Raw genomic sequence first — 19591 nt, 5'->3', positions numbered from 1 at the left:
CCAGCAGTGAGGACGTGAAGGGGGGACTGGGGAGATCGACGGAGCTTTGAGGGGGGCCTCTGAATGGAGGGTGGGAAAGTACAAGCCCCGCCTTGGGAAGAGAGGGTGGTCTGGGGTGGCTGAGGGAGCAGGTCTGGAGGGGTTGGGGCCCAGCCCACCTTGTAACAGAATAAACAGAAGGAGCATGACCAGGTGGGAGGCAACTGCAATGGTCCCAGTAACCTAAGCCTGAACTGAGGCACCAGCCACGGGGACAGAGGCTTGACGAGCAGGTAAAACCCAGGGCACGTGGAGGGCGGAGAAAGAGGGAAGAATCAGGTGACACTGACACCGTGCGCCCTGAGCCACCCCGACGTGGCCCGCAGCGTGCAGCTGGGCCCTTGGGCTGGTGACGTTCATTGGGAGGCCCCCGTCCTGGATGCAGCAAAGCAACAGACCCCAGGGATCCGGCCCCAGCTTTGGACACATCCTCCACCCGACACGGAGCAGCAGAGGGAAGCCACGCCTCATGGGGGAACTGCCAGGAGGCCCAGCTCAGGTCCTCACGGATGCCATCTCTTCCTTCACAGTTCTTGACACACGTTCCAACTGTTAAGTGCTAATAACCCAGTCGGCCCGTGACTCTGAGCTGCTACCCCTCCAATGACAACATACTCTGTTGATGCCCTCATCCCAACAAGTGGCTACAAGTCACGACCGAGGCTTCTCCGGAGATGAAGCCCAGGTCCCCCGCCTGCAGGAAGCGTGCAGTGCTTGGGAGGCCATGGAAGAGAAGGAAAGGCCTCATGAGCTCACTTATTCTGAGCAAAGAGGACGGGAGGCCTCGAGGGCCTTCTTCCCTCCTCCCCAAGCTAAAAAATAAAACCTTTTCTTTTTTTTCCCCACTAGGTATTTTATTCTTTTTGATGCAGCTTTAAAGGAATTGTTTTCTTGCTTTCTCTTTCTGATAGTTCATTATTAGTGCACAGGAAAACAACACATTTCTGTATCTTAATCTTGTGTCCTACAACTTTACTAAATTCATTTATTAGTTCTAATAGTTTTTTGGTGGAGACTTTAGGGTTTTCTATATATAGCATCATGTCATCTGCAAACAGTGACAGTTTTACTTCTTCCCTTCCAATATGGATGCATTTTATTTCTTTTTCTTGTCTGATTGCTGTGGCTGAAACCTCTTCTTTCTAATCGGATATTTAAAGGGTTCCCCTACACAAACGGGTGGAAAAGTCATTCCTAGGCTTGCAAATGACATGCCAAAGTTTTGCAGAAGCACGTCTGTATGGCTACTCAGAAAACCAGGCTTATAAATGGTGGTCCCAGGAGACAGCAAGCTGCAGACACAGCAGTAGGGCCTGTCCCACCCACCTCCTGGGAATCCTTTTTCATTTTGGAACTTGGGTGCCAGGATCAACGCATAGTCTGGCTTATATGGAGTCAGACCTCCCATGAGTCTGATCCTTACTGAATCCCTGGAAATGCAAAGAAAAAGGAAGATGCAAATCTCCCGGAAGAAGTTTTCATTTGTGAAAATGAAATGACATGCTTCAACCTCTTGCAAAACCAAAGCTGAGGGGATGAATCCACAAGTGGCTGGAGGCTCTGGTGCCCGGTTGCCATGTCAGAGAAATTAAGGGTTTCCTTCTAGGTTTCCATGCCCCTGGGCCTGCAGTTCAAACTCTCTTGTTTTCATGGCAGGTGATTTTGCTTCACTCTGCTTCTCCTCCTACTCTCCCATTTCAGTGATGGGACCCGTGAACAAATACACCAGGATGAATGGGCAAACCCAGCCTTTCTCCTGCTTTTAATTCCTGGAGGTCTACTGCCTGAAATCTTTTTAGAGTGAGCATGTATACCTGTACATTAAAAAAAAAAAAAAAAGATGGCCCAGCTTTCCATGTACATAAATGTAAATATAAATAAACAACACATTGCACATACACACTTCTCTTATTAAAGGACCTATGACCACTGGACCTGTTTTGCTAATGAGGGCCAATGGCAGCTTTGGCTGCTCCATCTCATCAAGCTCAAAATCTTGATGGCTCATGGGCAGGCCTGGTCTCCTATTTGGAATTTGTCATCTTCAGTCACCTGTACCCATCATACTTCCATTTTTGCCTTGGCTACCAGGAAACTCAGAGCTGAAATCATTGCTTTGAAGAATCAGAATGATCTAAATCTTTCTAAAGTCTGCTTTTAAGTTCCTTTTAAATTTTTATTAGGTTTTTAAAAATAATTAAAAGTCACAAAGAAAATCAAAATGGCTCATATTAGTCACACACATACATACATATATTTCCTTTTAAAAACTCACACAGAAGGGATACAATGCCCTCGGTTCTGAACTCCTGTTTGTCACTTAATAAATTCTTGGATACTTTTCCATATCGGCACCTTGTCAGTTTACATTTTCACCTGGCCTAATTTTTCAGGGTAGTGATGTCTGTAAGTCAGCTGCCTGTTGCAAAAAGGAAGACCTTGCTCCTTTGTTGTTGTCTTCTTTTATCATCGAGCCATGTCCTATACAGTCCAAGAATTTCTCAGTGCTGGGCCTGGCGAAGTGGTCTAAGTTCAGCCTGTGTCCACCCTGACCATGACCAACAGCTTCAGATCCCATTATCTTATCTGCCCTTGTTTCTCCATATTTATTCGTATGTCACACCTACTTCCAGAAAGTATTTGAGGAAGCTACCTATAAAGCCAACTATATGATGGGATTATTGAAAGAATCAGAAACTCTGCACTGGGGTGAGAGGACTGCTACAACAGAGCAATGATGGCAGCTCTGAGTTTCCTGGCAGCCAAGGCAAAAATGGAAAATATAACAGGTCACCAAGTATTTGTTTCCTCCAAGAAGGAATAGCAGAGCTTTGGAAATAAAGACTTTTTCTGAAATTAATCCTGAGAGACATTTATCACGCGAACCCTTGCATATATAACAGAAAGTGACAGAAAAGCGTTTTCAAAGAGCGGTGTTGGGCTTCCCTGGTGGCGCAGTGGTTGGGAATCTGCCTGCCAATGCAGGGGACACGGGTTCGAGCCCCGGTCTGGGAAGATCCCACATGCCGCGGAGCAACTAAGCCCGTGAGCCACAATTGCTGAGCCTGCGCGTCTGGAGCCTGTGCTCCGCAACGGGAGAGGCCGCGACGGTGGGAGGCCCGCGCACCGCGATGAGGAGTGGCCCCCGCTTGCCGCAGCTGGGGAAAGCCCTCGCACAGAAACGAAGACCCAACACAGCCATAAATAAATAAATAAATAAATAAATAAAAATTGCCTATAGAAAGGGGAGCTGGGGGACAGGGATGGAAGGCTTACTTTAAAAAAAAAAAAAAAAAAAAAAAAGAGCGGTGTTGCAGAAGATGAAGAGATGTCATTTCTTACATGGATCTTCAAGCTAAGGTTCTAATCCCTTCCTAGGACAGGAGCCCCGACTCCTCTTCAAGGTCATTTGAGGAACCTCTCTCCCTCTCTCTCTATTCTGCTTTAGTCTGTCTGAACAGCTACACACTGGCAGGACCCAAGGTGGGGCTTAAATGCAGCAGACATGCAATGGAGGCCAGGCCACATGGCGGGGACGGATGCTCCTGCTACCCTCATATGCGACGTGCTATGCCAGGTGCGATGGCTTTCACGTGGGACATTACACGGGAACACGCAAGGCCGAGTAGAGAAACGGGATGGACCCGTGGCACCTTCTACCCCCGATGGTCACCTGCCACTTTCTGATTCACCACATGTGGTTTATGCAAAATAGAATTACCTTTCTAGAGGCTGAAGAGAGCAAGTACTTAGGTGTAAATAACTCTGGAGCAGAAGACTCGCTACATTATGAATTACATAGCTTCAATCACTCGAGGTTGCTTACGAAATAAGGTAAGGAGGCAGGAATCAGAGCTTTAAATAAAAAGACTTTCCAGCTCTGGGGCAAGACACCACTCCGAAGATGAACAGAGGGTGGCAGCCTGAGTGAGTGATGGCCGGGAATTAATCATCCCGCTGCAAAAGCCCTCTTCTCCCATCACCTCCACGAGGACTGGATGATGGGGTGTGAGACAGAGGAGACCCCAGCCAGACACCTCTCGCACACGCATCTCTCCCTGAACAGGCAGATGAGCCTGGGTAAGCGAGCGGGCCTCCCACCCCTACGCAGGCAAACCAGCGGGTCGTGCCGGCTCCCAGGAGCAGGGTTCCGGGCCAAGGGGCTCCGGGCCAAGGGGCTCTGGGCACAGAGGGTGGTTAAGAGTAATCTAAACCCAGATTAGGGTTTCGTAAGATGGCTTCAAGCTGACGGTGACAAGATACTGATCAAAAATTCATCATTGGACTTCCCTGGTGGCGCAGTGGTTGAGAGTCTGCTTGCCAATGCAGGGGACACGGGTTCGAGCCCTGGTCTGGGAAGATCCCACATGCCGCGGAGCAACTAGGCCTGTGAGCCACAATTACTGAGCCTGCGCATCTGGAGCCTGTGCTCCGCAACAAGAGAGGCCGCGATAGTGAGAGGCCCGCGCACCACGATGAAGAGTGGCCCCCGCTCGCCACAACTAGAGAAAGCCCTCGCACAGAAACGAAGACCCAACACAGCCATAAATGAATAAATAAATAAATAAATAAATATAAATTAAAAAAAAAAAAAAATTTCATCATCGCCCCCCTGGCGGAATGAGCTGCGAGCAGCCTCACCGGGCTTTGTTGGGGGGGGGGGGGCGGCGGCAGGGGGCAGGCACATCCAGAATTAGACACCGAAGGCCCGGCCCAGGCGGGAATCTGGGCAGCTCCACCTGCATCCCAACCCACCTGGGAATTTGGAGAAATACGCCTTCCGGTACTTGCTGCCGTTCTCGTCGTTCCAAAAGTGCGTGGGCTGGCAGGGGAGCGGCTTGGTACACACCAGCTCACCGCTCTCCCCCCAGACTGCCTTGCCTGGCCGGGGAGGAAGGAAAGATACACTGAGCACACGCCACAGCCAAACACCCCGGCTCTCTTTCTCTCCTTCTTTAAGCTATGAGCTATCGCAGAGTATTTCAGACACATCCAAGCTATGCGGCCGGCCCCACCCACATGCCTGTCACCCCGGCGTCACTGAAAGCCACGCTAACCGCCCCACCACACTCCCCCGATCTCGCTCGACTTCAATCCTGTACTGTGTGCCCTTCTGTGGATTAATAATTTTACCACATCTACATGCACCTGAATAACACATCATTTTGCGTGTTTCTAAACGTTGCACAAATGGTATCGCGCTGCCCCTCGGGTCCTGCATCTTGCTCTGGGTCCTCGTCGGGGTCAGGGCACGAGGCTGCTGAGGCAGTGGGGTGGCCTCAGCAGCGCCCCCAAAGTTTGGATGCCTGCCTGGCGTTCCAAGCACGTGGCCCTCCGTCTGTGCTGCAGGCCAACACCTACTCCTCAGCCGGAGGGGCTGAAGGAGGCCGGGGAGCCCAGCGGGTGTTCAGCCAGGCCTGGGGGCCGGCAGTCTGCGAGCGGCGCGGCAGTGGTTTTAGAGAACTGGCCCCAAGCAAAGTTACACATCCAAGCGTATCCAAGTTACCACTCACACCTCATCACAGAGAGAGAAAGGGTTGGGGGCCGTCACCTTCCTCGTTCCACACCTCCACGGCCATGCCCAGGTTCCGGGCCTGAATCTCCCCTCTGTACACAGGAATGGAAGGATTCTGGCCCATGAAGCAAGACATGATGTCAGTGCCACCTGCAAAAAAAAGGAGATTTAAGATTCGGATGACCGGGACTTCCCCGGCGGTCCAGTGGTTAGGGATCCGGGCTTTCACTGCCGAGGGCCTGGGTTCAATCCCTGGTTGGGGAACTAGGATCCCACAAGCCATGCAGCACGGCCAAAAAAAAAAAAAAAAAATTTCAGAAGGCTGAGATAAACTGCCCATGTTTTTTATTAATGAACAATAAAGGAGAAAGACCCCAGAGAACAAATATCTACTACTCTTTCTCCAGATAAATACTGAAAAATTCCCAGAGAGCTGAGCTTCTCTTCAGGGAGGGAGCGGGGAGGTGACTTAGAAACTGGACTGAACCTCCCGTGTCCGGGTGATTTATTGTTTTGACCAGGGTTACGTGCTGAAGGAGAAACCAAATAAATGACCTCCTGTGCTTGCACGGAAATCCTAGACTCAGGTTCACGAAAGTGGAAGCTTCGCCCCATCAGACCTGTCTGCAGGAACTGCCGCGGCAGATGGGTCACGTGCAGAGTCTCTTTGCCGTGGTTTATGTTCACTTAATCATCAGACAAGCAGAAACCCTGTGGGCCCTGGAGTGCGAGCCTCCCGCAAGAGAGAACGTGCCGGATGCGAAACGCTCCGTTTCAGGGAGGGGCTCAAAAGAGAGTCGGACCCCGGGTGCCATCAAGAGGGAGTGGCATTAACGCCTGGACCTGGGCCCAGCCGGTGACAACTGCCCCCTCGCACGTGCCCGCGTGCGGGGTGCTCTGTGGGCGCAGGGACACGCACGGGGCCCGCCGGAGCGCACAGCGGTTGGAGACAGCAGCCCAGGGAGGAAAAGGGGGGAGGCCGTGGGCAGGGGGCATACACGGAGCCCCGACGTGGTCCCTTCCTAGACTCGGCGATCCGGACACTGGTGTTCGTGCTCCCCTTTACACCTGTTTGTACACCTAAAAAGGCAGCCTTGTGGTTTAAGAAGTGTCTTCTCCCCGATCACGCTCTGCGTATATGAATGGGGTGGGGCAGGGCGATCGAAACCCACATAAAATGTTTCGACGCTTCAACAACGGGCAGGATTAATTCCGGGCAGAATCGAAGCGTGCTGACCTGCCTCCCTCCTCCAGACACCTCGAGGTACCGGCCGGCGCGTCCCATGAAGACGGGAGAATCGCGTTCACGGCCGTGACCGGCAACCTCGGGGCAGCCTCGCGCCCCAGGGAAGCACAGCGCTGGGAGCAGGAGTGCCGCTTCCGCTGCTTCCGGATTGGCGCTGGGGCGCTCGGGACAGCGGCAGGGACAGGCCGAGAGCCTAACAGACACGGCTGCTCCGAGATGGGCTGGGCCGGCCCGGCAGACAGCCCCGCGCCCATCCGACCGCAGCACCCCTGCCCACCAGGCGGGCTCCGGGGAGGACCAGGGGATGCGCTGGACAGGAGGGGAGCTCGACTCTGAGGCGGCAGGACCGGGTTTGAATCCCACTCTGTCCCCAGCTAGTGGGTGGCCTGAGGCCAGTCACTTGGCACGTGCGAACCTTGTTTCCTCTTTTGTAAAGAAAATAGAATGCACCAGGACGAGTTGTTTAGGATCTAAGGTTACGATCAGTGTGCGGTGTGTACGTATACTCTCCACCCCCGGCGAAGGTTCAGGAACGGCTGACTCAGTGTTGCAGCCTCTCCCTAGAACATAACTACCGAGAATAAGGAACACTGACCACGCAAACGTGCATGCCCTCCCTGCTGACCGTTCACGCAGATAAATTCAAGCCGGGGGGCTTGCTGGGTCACAGGGGAAGCACGCTTAGTGGCCAAGCCTGGTCCCCGAGTCCTCCGGTTCTTCCAGAACCTTCTCCACGGCGCAGGCACATGGCGGGGGCCGTACCTGAGATGGAGCCCAGGAGGACGCTGCTCTTGATGCACCTGTAGACGTAGTCGTAGCTCTGGGCTTTCAGCGGGGAACCGGTGGACAGGATCGTGTGCAGCGTCTGGAGGCTGTGAGTTTCCACTAGAGCCAGAATCACTGAGAGATTAGAGCCAAACCCGACACCCTCTGTCTGGCTTGCAGGAACCAGGTAACAGGGTGGATCTGACTTCCGCGGCTGGCGAGACAGGGAACAGACGCCCTGGGAGGCACGCTTACCTGGCTTCACGTCTTTCTCTTCCAGCACTGACAGCCACTTCGCACCCGTTCCAAGGATGGTGATGCTGAAGTTAAGAGGACACCAGGAACTTGTCAAGGCTCTTGCATGTTCCAGGCACCAAAGCTTTCTCAAATTAGTGACCCATTTCGGACAAGGTTGCAAAATCCAAGACACGTCATTTTTCTGGGTTGAATTAATGCTTAATATGTAGTTGGAAGCCAGTTACAACACCTGCGTTACTCTGAGGCCAGCACCGGACACGTCTGCAGAGCACCGGGCTCGCTTTAACCTTCAGCTCTACTTAAAACAACTGTCTGCACATAAACCCACCATCTTGCCAACTGCAGGATGTTTTCTCTCGGGGGGACCAAAGGAGGCCACAGAATCAAGACCCCTCAAATTCTGAGCGCTCGCGATCGTCTTCCAGGGAAGTGGAGAGGGCCGTGGGAGCTTTTGTTAGGACAGGTGCCATGCTTGGAATTCCTGACCCATCCCCCTTTCTTAAATAAGCTCACATTTTTATGAAACTTAGAAAACCGCTCTTCTTCTCTTTTTGAACATTTAGAATCTAGTCCTTTATCCCCGAGTTTGCACTGAGAACAACACGTTATGCTGAGTATAAATCACTGTGTTTTCAAGGGGAGAGCGTTGCTTCATGTTCTGTTTCCTTCCACGAAAGCTCTACCTTCCTAACTAATGGCTGTTTTCTCCTGCGGGCTGAAGGAGGCCATGAAATCCAGGCCCCTCCTCGCCCCTCTGGGCGGCAAAACCCATCCCTTCGCGCCTGGCTGGCGAGATCCATTCCAGGGAGACAGCCACGTGCTGTCTGGCGCTTGACAGGGCTCAGAGGCACAGACACAGAACCGGGGCCGCTGGGCTGCGAGGGGCGGGATCCACGGCTCAAAACTACTGTCCTTCGTGCCTCCTTTCCCCTTCTTCTCGTCACTTCACCGGGACACCCTGCCACCACTAAAACCGCAGACGCCTCCTGGGTCGCTGTGTCCCGGTGAAGGCTGTTTTGGGAGCTGGGAGGTCGTGGGGATCAGGAAACGTACACAATCCCCACCCCCTCCTCACTTATTTCATGAACTCGGGTAGTCTGATTAGCTAATTCCAGATCACCTCTGAGAATTAAGGCGTCACCCGTATTTCAGCAGGAGACCAGGGACCCATCACACGCTGACGGACAGCAGTGACAGCCTCAGCCACAGGAACAGAGATCTCCAGCCACCAACCACACGGAGCAGCACGCCGATTTCTGCTCATCCCCCATCCGCCCCCCCCTCCCCAAGTCGCAGGTGTCTGTCTGCAAACCGTGCCCTCAGCGGTGTGTAAAGACTGCCACCGCGTCCCCGGGGCTGGGCCCCAGGCCTGCTTGTGTGAAGAAAGGGCCAGGCCTCCCCATCTGTCTCCAGGGCTTGTGTAAGGCGGTTTAAAAAGCACAGAGTTCATGAAGCGCGGGCGCCCTCGCCTGTGTGCTCGGCGCCGTGTCTTTCTCGCGAGTGATGCTGGGAGGCACCCCACGAAGAACGAGGCAGCCCCCCCGCTCGCCCCAGCCCGGAGCCCCGCGAGGAGCCGCGTGCAGCCGCAGCCCCTCCAAGGCTCCGCCAGCCTGAGCCCCGGTCTCCCGTCTGCCCGCGACCCCACAGTTCGCGGGGGGATCGTGGAGCGCCCCCGAGTTCAACGCGCCAACGGGGTGCCACGTCATGCGGAAGACACCCGCCCTGCGGCACAGCCCCGAAATCCCCGGGGGACCCTGCCCTCCCCCCTCATCCGGCCCCACCGCCCGAATCCACTGCCCACATCCGGCCGCGAGGGCCTCCTCCCAGCCCCCGCACCACCCCCACCTCGGTCTCCTTGGGGCCTCGGCACTCGCCGCTCCCCTAGCCTGGAACACGCATCCCGAGGGCCTCCTCCCAGCCCCCTCACCGCCCCCACCTCGGTCTCCTTGGGGCCTCGGCACTCGCCGCTCCCCTAGCCCGGAACACGCGTCCCGCAGTCCTAAACGTGAACTGCCTGCCCAGTTGCAAACCTGGACAAAGACGCCAGAGTTCTGCCCTGACCCCAGCCAGAATGTTCCCCGGCCTAGACCTGCAGAGCCCAGCAACACACCCCAAACAAAGAGGACAATCCGTCCTTTAACCTCGTTCACGTCTGCAAAACAACTGCTCAGTTATGAAACGTGTTAGTAAGCCTGTGGGCTGAACGATGACGATCAACGAAGATTTCATCCCTAAGTGCATCAACGTTATTTTAAACATCAGAGGCCCTTAAATAGCACTGCGAGGACCCTGCCCGCCCTGCCAGTGCTGAAGAGTCGTTCCTCCTGCCACAAACCCACAGGATTTTAGGTGAAAGCACGTTTGATTTGGTGTTGCTTCAGCGTCGGGAGGTGGCAGAGCTGGAATGAAGGCATCCGCCCCGTCTGACCTGCCCCCTCTCCTGTCACCCGCGTGGGCGGCCGGAGCGCCGTGCTGTCCTTCGGGCGCCCCTCACAGGCCACAGAGTGGCCCCTGCCTCGCTGACCTCAGCAGATGAGCCTTCCCAGCCGGGTGAAGGGCCAGGCCAGAGGGGCCCTGAGGACGGCCAAGGCCACGGCTCAGCTGGCGTCCGGGGCACAGGCCAAACCGGGATGTAAGGCAGAGGCCCAGCACGTGCGTTCTACACAGACCCAGACCTCAGGGCTGCGAACGCACTCACATGCACGCTTGCACACGCACCTGCACACAATCACATGCATGCACACACACACTCGTCCACAGGCACGGGTGCTCTCACACCCACGTGTGAACATACTCTCACACACCCACTTTCCTGTGCACATATGTGTATGTGCACATGCATATACACACGTGCACACACGCACACCTGCACACATTCACAGACATGCGTGCTCACACTCTCGTGCACCTGTGCACATGCACATACACACACACGTTCACACTCAGGTGCATACTCACACTTGTGCACGTATACACACTCAAAGTTAGGTCTCCCTGGGCCCTCCATCCTTCAACTTCATTAGCTCTAAGCCCCAGGGATACACCTTTCTCTCTCCATCCCTCTTCCTGTAGCACAGGCATACACGTCCAAAGTGTCTCCTCCTGAGCCCTGCTTACAGGTATTCAGGGCAAAGATCTTCCCAGGGATTTGATTAACCTTTCACTGGCAACAAGCTCATTAGGAAATAAATTTCCTCGCTAATATTGTGAGCCAAATGTCAGGATTTAAATATCACCCAGACCAAAGTTATACTTAAAATATTAATGCCCAAGGATTTAAGAACATTAGTGGTTCCTTCTATTTCCCCAAAGTAAATGGACTCAAAGGTAAAGTAATTAGAACATTTCAGAGCGTGGCTGACTTCTGGGCCACAGGAGCTCTGCCAGCTTCCGTGTTCTCGTTCCTGGAAACACGATCATTAGGCCAATGGTGACCACCAGCCGCAGTGGCGAGAATGCATCAGCTGGCTATGATTGATTCATCAGCAAAGAAAGTGCCAATGGAACAGGGTCTTCTGACAGTTTCTGGCAATGACGACGAGGAGGGGGCTGGGGGAGAAACGGGGCCACTTCACCCTTCCCCCGACACCGCCCCTTAGCTGGCCGCTGCCTCTGTCAACAGGATGCCCGCTTGTCGCCCTATTAACAGGACTGCGGGGAGGCGGGGACGCCCTTCTGCAGCTCCGGCAGCAGGGCGTCTGGAAGCGCGCTGCTGAGTCTGGGGAGACCCTCGAGGCGCCGGCCAGCCCTGAGGGCTCGCAGAAAGGCGGGTGGGAAGGCCAGACGCCGGGAACGCCCCCGAGACAGACCTGCCCTCCCCTGGATGAGCATCTCCACACCGTCCCCCGAACAGGTATGTGCGTTCAGCCTGGGTCATTCTCTGTCACCCTTGCGGCCATGGGCCCCGTGTGAAACAATGCTCTCATCAGCCCTCCGTCTGCCTCTCTTCTGGGCCGCTGCTCTGCAAGTTCTTAGAATCCAGAGTTACAAAAAAAAGACCACGTTCCTTCTCCCGGTGCCCGAGGTTTCAGAGCTCACCCCTGGGCCCTGGGGGGTGGGGCAGCCCCCTCCTCACTACACAGATATCTGCGGTCAGTCCCTGTCAGGGGCGCCCACCCCTTCCCACCCTCCTTGACAGCTTCACCTACTCCTGGCACCTCCACACCCTCACACAGCCACCCCCGCCAAGAGGGGGACATGGAGGGTGGCAAAGCATTCCAGAGACGGCACCCAGATCCTGAGAGCGGCCGCCCTGTGTCTGAGCATCCAGGGTACCTACCCGATCCTGTCGACCAGGTCCCAGAGCACACTGGGGGTGGGCACCAGTGGGGAGCCGTCGTAGAGGACCACGGTCGCCCCCGTGGCGAGAGCAGACACCATCCAGTTCCACATCATCCAGCCGACCTGGAGCGGACAGAAGGGAACATGTGTCAACCCAGCGCCGGGCCGGCTCCCCTCGGCCCCGTCACGCAGCCTCTCACATCCCTAGAAAACCACCCGATGCTCGCCAAAGGAGCCGAGAACTGCCCGGCCCAAATGCACAACGCTCTGCCCCAGCAATTCCCCGTCAACAGTTTACGGCAAGGGACTTCCCTGGTGGCGCAGAGGTTAAGAATCCGCCTGCCAATGCAGGGGACACGGGTTCAATCTCTGGTCTGGGAAGATCCCACGTGCCACGGAGCAACTAAGCCCGTGCGTCACAACTACTGAGCCCGCGTGCCACAACTACTGAGCCCGCATGCCACAACTACTGAAGCCCGCGCGCCTAGAGCCCGTGCTTCGCAACAAGAGAAGCCACCGCAATGAGAAGCCCACGCATCGTAGCAAAGAGTAGCCCCCGCTCGCCGCAACTAGAGAAAGCCCACGCACAGCAACAAAGGCCCAATGAAGCCAAAATCAAAATAAAAATTAAAAGAGTTTATGGCAGGGATCAACGCACACGTGTGCACTAAGACATGTTGGAGAATGTTTCCTGCAGCCTCACTGGTGACAACAAGGGACCGAAGGCAACAGAGATGCCCGCTGCGTGGTCACATGGTGCACACATGCAGGGAACCCTGGGCGCTGGAGCAGGCAACCCAGGTCGGACGTGGGAAACGGCGCCTGGCACCCAGCAGGCACTCAGGAGTCGGCCACTGTGCAGCCGTCAAAAAGAACGAGGCCTGGCTTGGTGCGGATCAGTCTCGAAGACAGACCGTAAAGTGGCAGAGCCAGCCCGGCAGAGGGTGTGCAGCGCCCCATTCGTATACAGAACCCCCAGCCCCACCCCTGGGCCTGCAAAAGGGCCCGAGGGGCCGGGGAGTGAGCGGGGCGGATGTCTGGGCCCTGGAAGACGCCAACCTCTCACCAAGTTCCCATGTGCTGCATGAAATGCTTACCACGTGCAAGTAGAGCATTTTTTTTTTTTAATTAAAAAAAATTTCACATTCTGTTTTACTTGGTGTGTTTATCCTTTTGCTCTTATTACATACTGAATCCTTCCTCAGTTTCTATATCCCTCCAGTAGGTATTTGTTTTTAAAAATTACATACTTTTTTGTTTTTTTGTAAACTTAAGATAACTTTATGCTTGTTTGACTTTGGTTTTACTTTATTTTAGATTAAAGTGGCATTATTTCATTAAAAAAAAAAAAATTTCACAGCCAAAGAGTGCTCATAGCCCCACTGACAATGGCACCCCCATCCACGCTGGGAGAATTTGTAGGCGATTCCGGCCTAAAGCAATATAGCGACGGAACAAGGGAGCAGGAATCTCTGTCCAGAGGGCAGAACAACCCAATTCCACCCCGTAAGAGGGCAGCAGGATGCCCACCCACGAGCCTGGAGCAGATGCGGCCCAGTGTCCCGGGTCACCCGGTGTCCCCAGGTCAGAATCCCGCCACCGGGGACCAGGCGGCCACGTGAGGTGGCACCCAAGTGGCAGTTAAGAATCCCCAGACAGGTCACAACAGTGTGAGTGACGTGGGTAAGAGCGCGGTGACCAACCTATGCTCCCCCTTTGGCACCATGGAAACGGCAAAGGGAACCAGGGGTCACACGAAAACCTCCATTTAGTTGAGTTGTGTTTTTTAAGGGTTTTAACATCCTAAGTTGAGTTTCTTCTAATAAGGAATCTTTTTTACTTTTCTTGTTTTTTTGGCCTCACAGCACGGCTTGCGGGATCTTAGTTCCCCAACCAGGGATTGAACCCGGGCCCTGGGCAGTGAAGGTGTGGAGCCCTAACCACTGGGCCACCGGGGAGTTCCCGAGTAATTACTGTAATAGGCAGCACTGCTTCCTGGCCACCTCACGGTCCAGCTGTTAAAGTGAGTCAGTAAGCGACAGCACAGGCCTGGCTGGGGCCGGCTGGGGGCACCCGAGGCTGCTGCTGGCGCCTGGCGTCCTCCACCGAAAAACGCAACAGCCCCGTCCTTCGTGGGCAGGATGCTTCCCAGAAAAGTGAACTGCCTTTGAGAGAATCGCTCTGGATCCTCGAGTCCTTCCATTGTCCCCTCGGTGCAAAACCCTGTGTTTTGGGCTTCCCTGGTGGCGCAGTGGTTGAGGATCTGCCTGCCAATGCAGGGGACACGGGTTCGAGCCCTGGTCTGGGAAGATCCCACATGCCGCGGAGCATCTAGGCCCGTGAGCCACAATTACTGAGCCTGCGCGTCTGGAGCCTGTGCTCCGCAACAGGAGAGGCCACGATAATGAGAGGCCCGCGCACCGCGATGAAGAGCGGCCCCCACTTGCCACAACTAGAGAAAGCCCTCGCACAGAAACGAAGACCCAACACAGCCATAAATCAAAAATAAATAAATAAAAAAATTTTTTAAAAAAACAAAAAAAACCCTGTGTTTTGGAATCACCGTGTCCCAGGGAGGCAGCTGAGTTGGACATCAGCGGAGCTGTAGCTGCCCCGGGGGTGGGGTTCTGCAATTCAAAACGCTGCTCCATTAACGCCCCAGGGCTGGGCTTCCTGTGTGAAAGGGCCGGAGGCTGGCGGGGGCCCAGCACCACTCACCGTTCCACGATGGGGGAGGGGGATGGAAGGAAAGCCTGCAGCTGAAAGAAACCCAAATCATTTGGCCCAAAGCCCTGGATTTACGGCTGGGCACAGGGGGAGACGGGGCGACGGGGCGACCTGCCCCTGGTCGCACGTCAGCGCTCCCTCCCGTGTCCGCGTCGGGTCCTGGGGCTCTGGCACCAGGCAAGCAGCAGGGCCTGGGCCTCGACCTCCCAGGTTAGGACGATGCCTCAGCATTCTGCTTCCTTGAAAACTCAGAACACAATTGTCATCCAGGAAAGGGAGCTAAATCACTCTGGAGCCTCTTGATATTTGCGGTCTTGGAAAAAGCTGATTTTGAGTTTTCTTCCCTTGGGATAAACAGCACTTCCTTCCGCTTGTTAACCTTTCACCTTCCAGGGTTCAGCAGGGTCAGGAACACCCCCAGCGCCTTGAGCTCAAGCTTTGGTTTGATGACGCCCGCTCCACGCTAAACCACGTGAAGGGCTGGAAGCAGGGCCACCTCCGTCCTGGGGGCAGGAGAGCGGGCCTCCCGCCGGCGCTGCAGTACAGCTGCGGCTCTCGGCTCTCGTCTGGCCGCGCAGCCGCCCGCAGGCCCCGCCTGGTCTCGCGCCTGGATCCCCAGCCGTGGAAGTAACTGCTCGAGCCGCCCTGCACGCCCTTCCTCTCGCTGCTGTGAACAACGGCCACAACCCCAGGGGCCGAAATGTACTGTCTGAGAGTTCTGAGGGTCAGGTGTCCAAAATCAGGTGTCAGCGGGGCTGGGAGTTCCTTCTGGAGGCTCCAGGGGAGGGTCTTTCTTTGCCTTTTCCAGCTTCACGGGGCCCCCGCGTTCCTTGGCTCATGGTCCCACCGCGCTCCGGCCTCTGCTCTGTCGTCCTCCCCCTCTGGCTCCACCGCTCCTGCCTCCCTCGTGTAAGGACCCTGGTGATCACCCTGGGCCCCGGATAACGCAGGACACTCTCCCGGGCTCCGGAGCCGCCGCAGCCGAATCACATCTGCAGAGCCCCTTTGCCGCATCAGGTGACACGCACAGGCTCCGGGAGTGAGGACATGGCACCTTTGGGGCCATTATTCTGCCTCTCAGCACGCCGCCCCACGGCCTTCCAGTAAATTCCTTTTCCGCCTCAACTGGTCAGAGCCCCTTTACTATTGCACATGACCAAGAACTGACCGTCCTCGTGGCATCTCTGATAAGTTCCTGTCCCCCTGGTTGAGCCGCAGATTTCCGTCAGGTGACACTCATCCCCGCCTCTACAGGCTCAAGAGACTGAATTAACAGTCTCCTTGGTTCCTCTAGATTTCCCCAGGGCTCCAGGGCTCCAGGGCTCCAGGGCTCCCTGCGGCAACCGAGGTCAACACAGGGGGACGGGCCAAGCTGGCGCTCGACCTCCGTGCTGAGACTCAAGTGGGCAGCCGCTGGGAGGGAGGTAAAGAGAGCAAGAGCGAAGGGTCCCGCAGAAGGGGCTGCTCGTGCACGCAGCCCGGGGTCTGGCTCACGCTGCCCGGGGTCTGGCGCACGCGGCCCGGGGTCTGGCGCACGCAGCCCGGGGTCTGGCGCACGCAGCCCGGGGTCTGGCGCACGCTGCCCGGGGTCTGGCGCACGCGGCCCGGGGTCTGGCGCACACTGCCCAGGGTCTGGTGCACACTGCCTGCGGCTCGAGCTGCGCTTCTGGCTACTGACATGTGCAAAGGTGGAGAGGCAAAAAGAAGAGTAAAGATGAAGGCCTCCCTACCTGAATGAACCAAAGCCCGTCCTGGGAGGGGCGCGGAGGAGGGGGAGGGCACCCATCTCAGCACAGCACCCGCACTCACCGTGGTGTAATACAGGATGATGTCACTGCTGGTCATGTTGCCGTGAAGAACGTGTTCCTTCAGGTGCTGGATGAGGGTTCCCTGGGGAGAAGCGGGGGAATGCCGTGTGAACCGGGCTGCTTCCTCCGAGGGCGCAGAGGCGCGCGCGCAGCCCGGACGCTCGGCGCTGGGGCAGGAGAGGCCAGGGAAGAGGCAGGGCTCTGAGCGTCCTCGCCGTGACGAGCAGTGCTCCCGTCCCTCTGCCACCTGACCCGAGACTCGCCGGGGACACTAGAGGAAAGCCTCATCCGGTCCTGCCGGCCTGCAGGCTCTGGGCGCCAGGTGATCAGGGGCACAGGAGACCCACCAACCTCAGGCAGAGAGGAGTGACGATCACGGAGCGGAGAGTCACAAAGATGAGGGCAAAAGGCTGGGTGCAGGGACACCTGCACCTCCGGACCAGGGCACTACAGGCCAGCCTTGCTGCCTCGTGGTGGGCGGGGAAGGTGGATGCCTGAGCAAGAATGTCCCCGGGGTGCACAGCCGCTGCTGGGTCTGCAGCTCCGAGAGCCTCAGATCCGAGCTCAGGGACTCCTTGGCCGAGCGGTGGCTCGAGACCCTGCTTTCAGCTCAAACGCCCAGTCAGACCCCTCTCTCCCAACCCCGACATGTGATCTATTACTTTTTATTTTAATGTTTACTGGGCAGTTTATTCGCCTGGACCGAAACTCGAAAGCATACACCATGACAAGCCCCCCGCCCCCTTCTGCAACCAGTAACCGTATACGTTTCCGGTGTATATTTCCAGGTATGCTTCTTGCCGATCTGCATGTATGTGTATTTATGCTGGTTTTTTATTTGGACGCACTGTCCTGCAGTTTGCTTTTTCCATTTATCAATACAGGGAGCGTCCCTCACGGTTTTTCGTACAGCTGTAGAGTATTCCGCTGCCCAGAGCCCAGAGTTCCAAATGACTCTGTGTCGTCTGTGGCTCACAGGGAGGACTGGAAGCTTCCCGGCCCCAAGCACAATGTAGAGAGCACAGCAAGGGGACCCTGAACCAGCTGTGTCATCTCTCGGCTTTCCCATCCTTTCAATGCATCTCACACAAGATCCTAAGGCTACATCAGGGACGTGGCCCCTCTGAAGCCCCTGAAAAGGCCAGACCGCTGCGCTCAGTGTGGCCACAGACGGGAACCGCCAGCTGACGGCAACGGTGGCCCTGGTTGTTTAGGAACTACCGGGACCCACGTATTAAAACCAGCCTTGATGACCCTCATTGTACCCAAGAGAAAAAATAAAAAACAAGCCAGTAGGAGGAGATGATCCCTTTCAAAGCTCAACAGAAACAATCCAACCCAACAAATTCTCTAACTCAAGAGCCAGCGCTCCTATATCCGAGTCTTTCCTGGATGGCACCCCATCACCAGGCCCGCAGCGGGGACGCCTGCCCTGGGGAAGGACCACACGGGGGTGGGAGAGACAGCGGTAGAAAGGCCGCTGGGAGGGAGAGCCCGTTCTGAGGGTTCCCCGAGGCCCCCCTGGGTCTGCACACGGGAGCCAAGAGCCCGGTGGCTTCACCGTGCGTGCACTGTGGGGTCAGAGACAGCACGCCCGCGCCCACCCAGGACAGTCACGGGCTTCCGCGGAAAGTCCCTCAACGCACACCGCTCTCGCTCAGAGTCGGCGGGCGACCACGTGGGGACAACAAACATGTCAGACACCCTTTCGATGCACGCCAAGTGTTCACGTGGCAAATCCACAGAAAGGACGGGGAGCTCCTGGATTACAGGAACCGCGGCAAATCCCCCTCCCATTTCCCTTTTCACTTAGATTGGCCTTTACTGCACCTTCGCCTGTACGGTCTGCCTCTGTCAGCTCGGCCTATTCATAACCCGCCACGCACGCACTGGCTCAGTACCCTCACTCTCTCGATGGCACAAAACTCTCCTTTGCTTCTCTCCATATGAACCTTAACGAGTCACGTCAATAGCGCGTCCCTTAATTTCTAAATATTTATGGCAAGTCTGAATGCTTTCCCTGAGCGTCAGGAAGTAGAAGCAACGTGGCTTCTGGATCTCAAGCAAGAAGAGTAATTTAAAAGAAGGAAGAGGGAAGCTGTTTTCTGGGCTCTTTTGTGGGCCTAGAAAACACAAACCAGCAAACGAGGATCACAACCTCCCAACCCAACCCTGCCCCTGCTGCCGGCCCCAGGGGCGCTGTCGGCAGTCCCACCGTGCTGTTTTCACGTTTCCTCTCAAGATAACTCTTGAAAACAGGCAAGATGCTCAGTTACTTCTCTGAAGATGCAAGAGCCCAGCGAAGCCAGAATTAATATAATTTTTCCTGACTTTTCCATATTCTAAATATACTGAGCACGATGATTTTATGAGCAAACTACATTTTATCTAATACATTTTTATGTTCCACTCCTAAAAAGGGGACATTCACTAGGCAAAGAGCACTAAAAATAAAAGTACAGTTGGGCATTTCAGTTTTTCCTAAAATGTGCTGTTTTCCCACACACACATCCCCAACGCCCTCGGGCCTGCAAGGTTTCTAAAAACACTATGCGGCCGGATATCGAGCCTCCGACCAGGCACACCAGGGCTCCCCCTGCAGGCAAAGCACGAGGCCAGCAGGCACACCTCAGGCCCTGAACACGCCCGACTCAGTGGATAAAACCGGATGGTGCGCAACAAGAACTCGCTCCTAGAGAGGCCGCTCGGCTCAGCCAGCGTTGCTCCCAGAGATCAAGCCTCTGGCCCCCGGTGTCCCCTCCCTCCCACTCCGTGGTTCCGGAGAAGTCACCCACTGCTTGTGAACAGGCTCGTGTGTACCTGGCGGTTATAATTCCCAACCTGCCATCGGATCTCCCTTGGATCCAAAGCCAGGTAATGACAAAGTTGTGTCAACTCCTTTCCACGTTCTGATGAAAACACGGGGTAAAGAGCTGTATAAGGCGTTAGAGT

The 19591-nt window shown here is 55.6% G+C and overlaps 1 protein-coding gene across 3 annotated transcripts in view; it reads right to left on the bottom strand.

Annotated features, from left to right (window-relative positions):
• Positions 1–19591, bottom strand: part of BRI3BP (BRI3 binding protein) — a 108959-nt gene that overhangs the window by 6389 nt on the left and 82979 nt on the right. For all 3 annotated transcript variants that reach the window (XM_082353234.1, XM_082353233.1, XM_082353232.1), the window contains exons 12-17: positions 16641–16721; positions 12103–12227; positions 7821–7885; positions 7563–7685; positions 5591–5704; positions 4795–4920 (exon numbers count right to left, since the gene is read on the bottom strand). In XM_082353234.1, the coding sequence (XP_082209360.1) occupies positions 4795–4920; positions 5591–5704; positions 7563–7685; positions 7821–7885; positions 12103–12227; positions 16641–16721 (634 nt within the window). The remainder of the gene's footprint in view (positions 1–4794; positions 4921–5590; positions 5705–7562; positions 7686–7820; positions 7886–12102; positions 12228–16640; positions 16722–19591) is intronic.

The sequence above is a fragment of the Balaenoptera borealis genome, assembly GCF_965194805.1.
Source record: "Balaenoptera borealis genome assembly, chromosome: 14".
NCBI classification, from domain to species: domain Eukaryota; kingdom Metazoa; phylum Chordata; class Mammalia; order Artiodactyla; family Balaenopteridae; genus Balaenoptera; species Balaenoptera borealis.
Note: the sequence above shows the minus strand (reverse complement) of the source record. Positions and strands in the feature narration are given on the sequence as shown.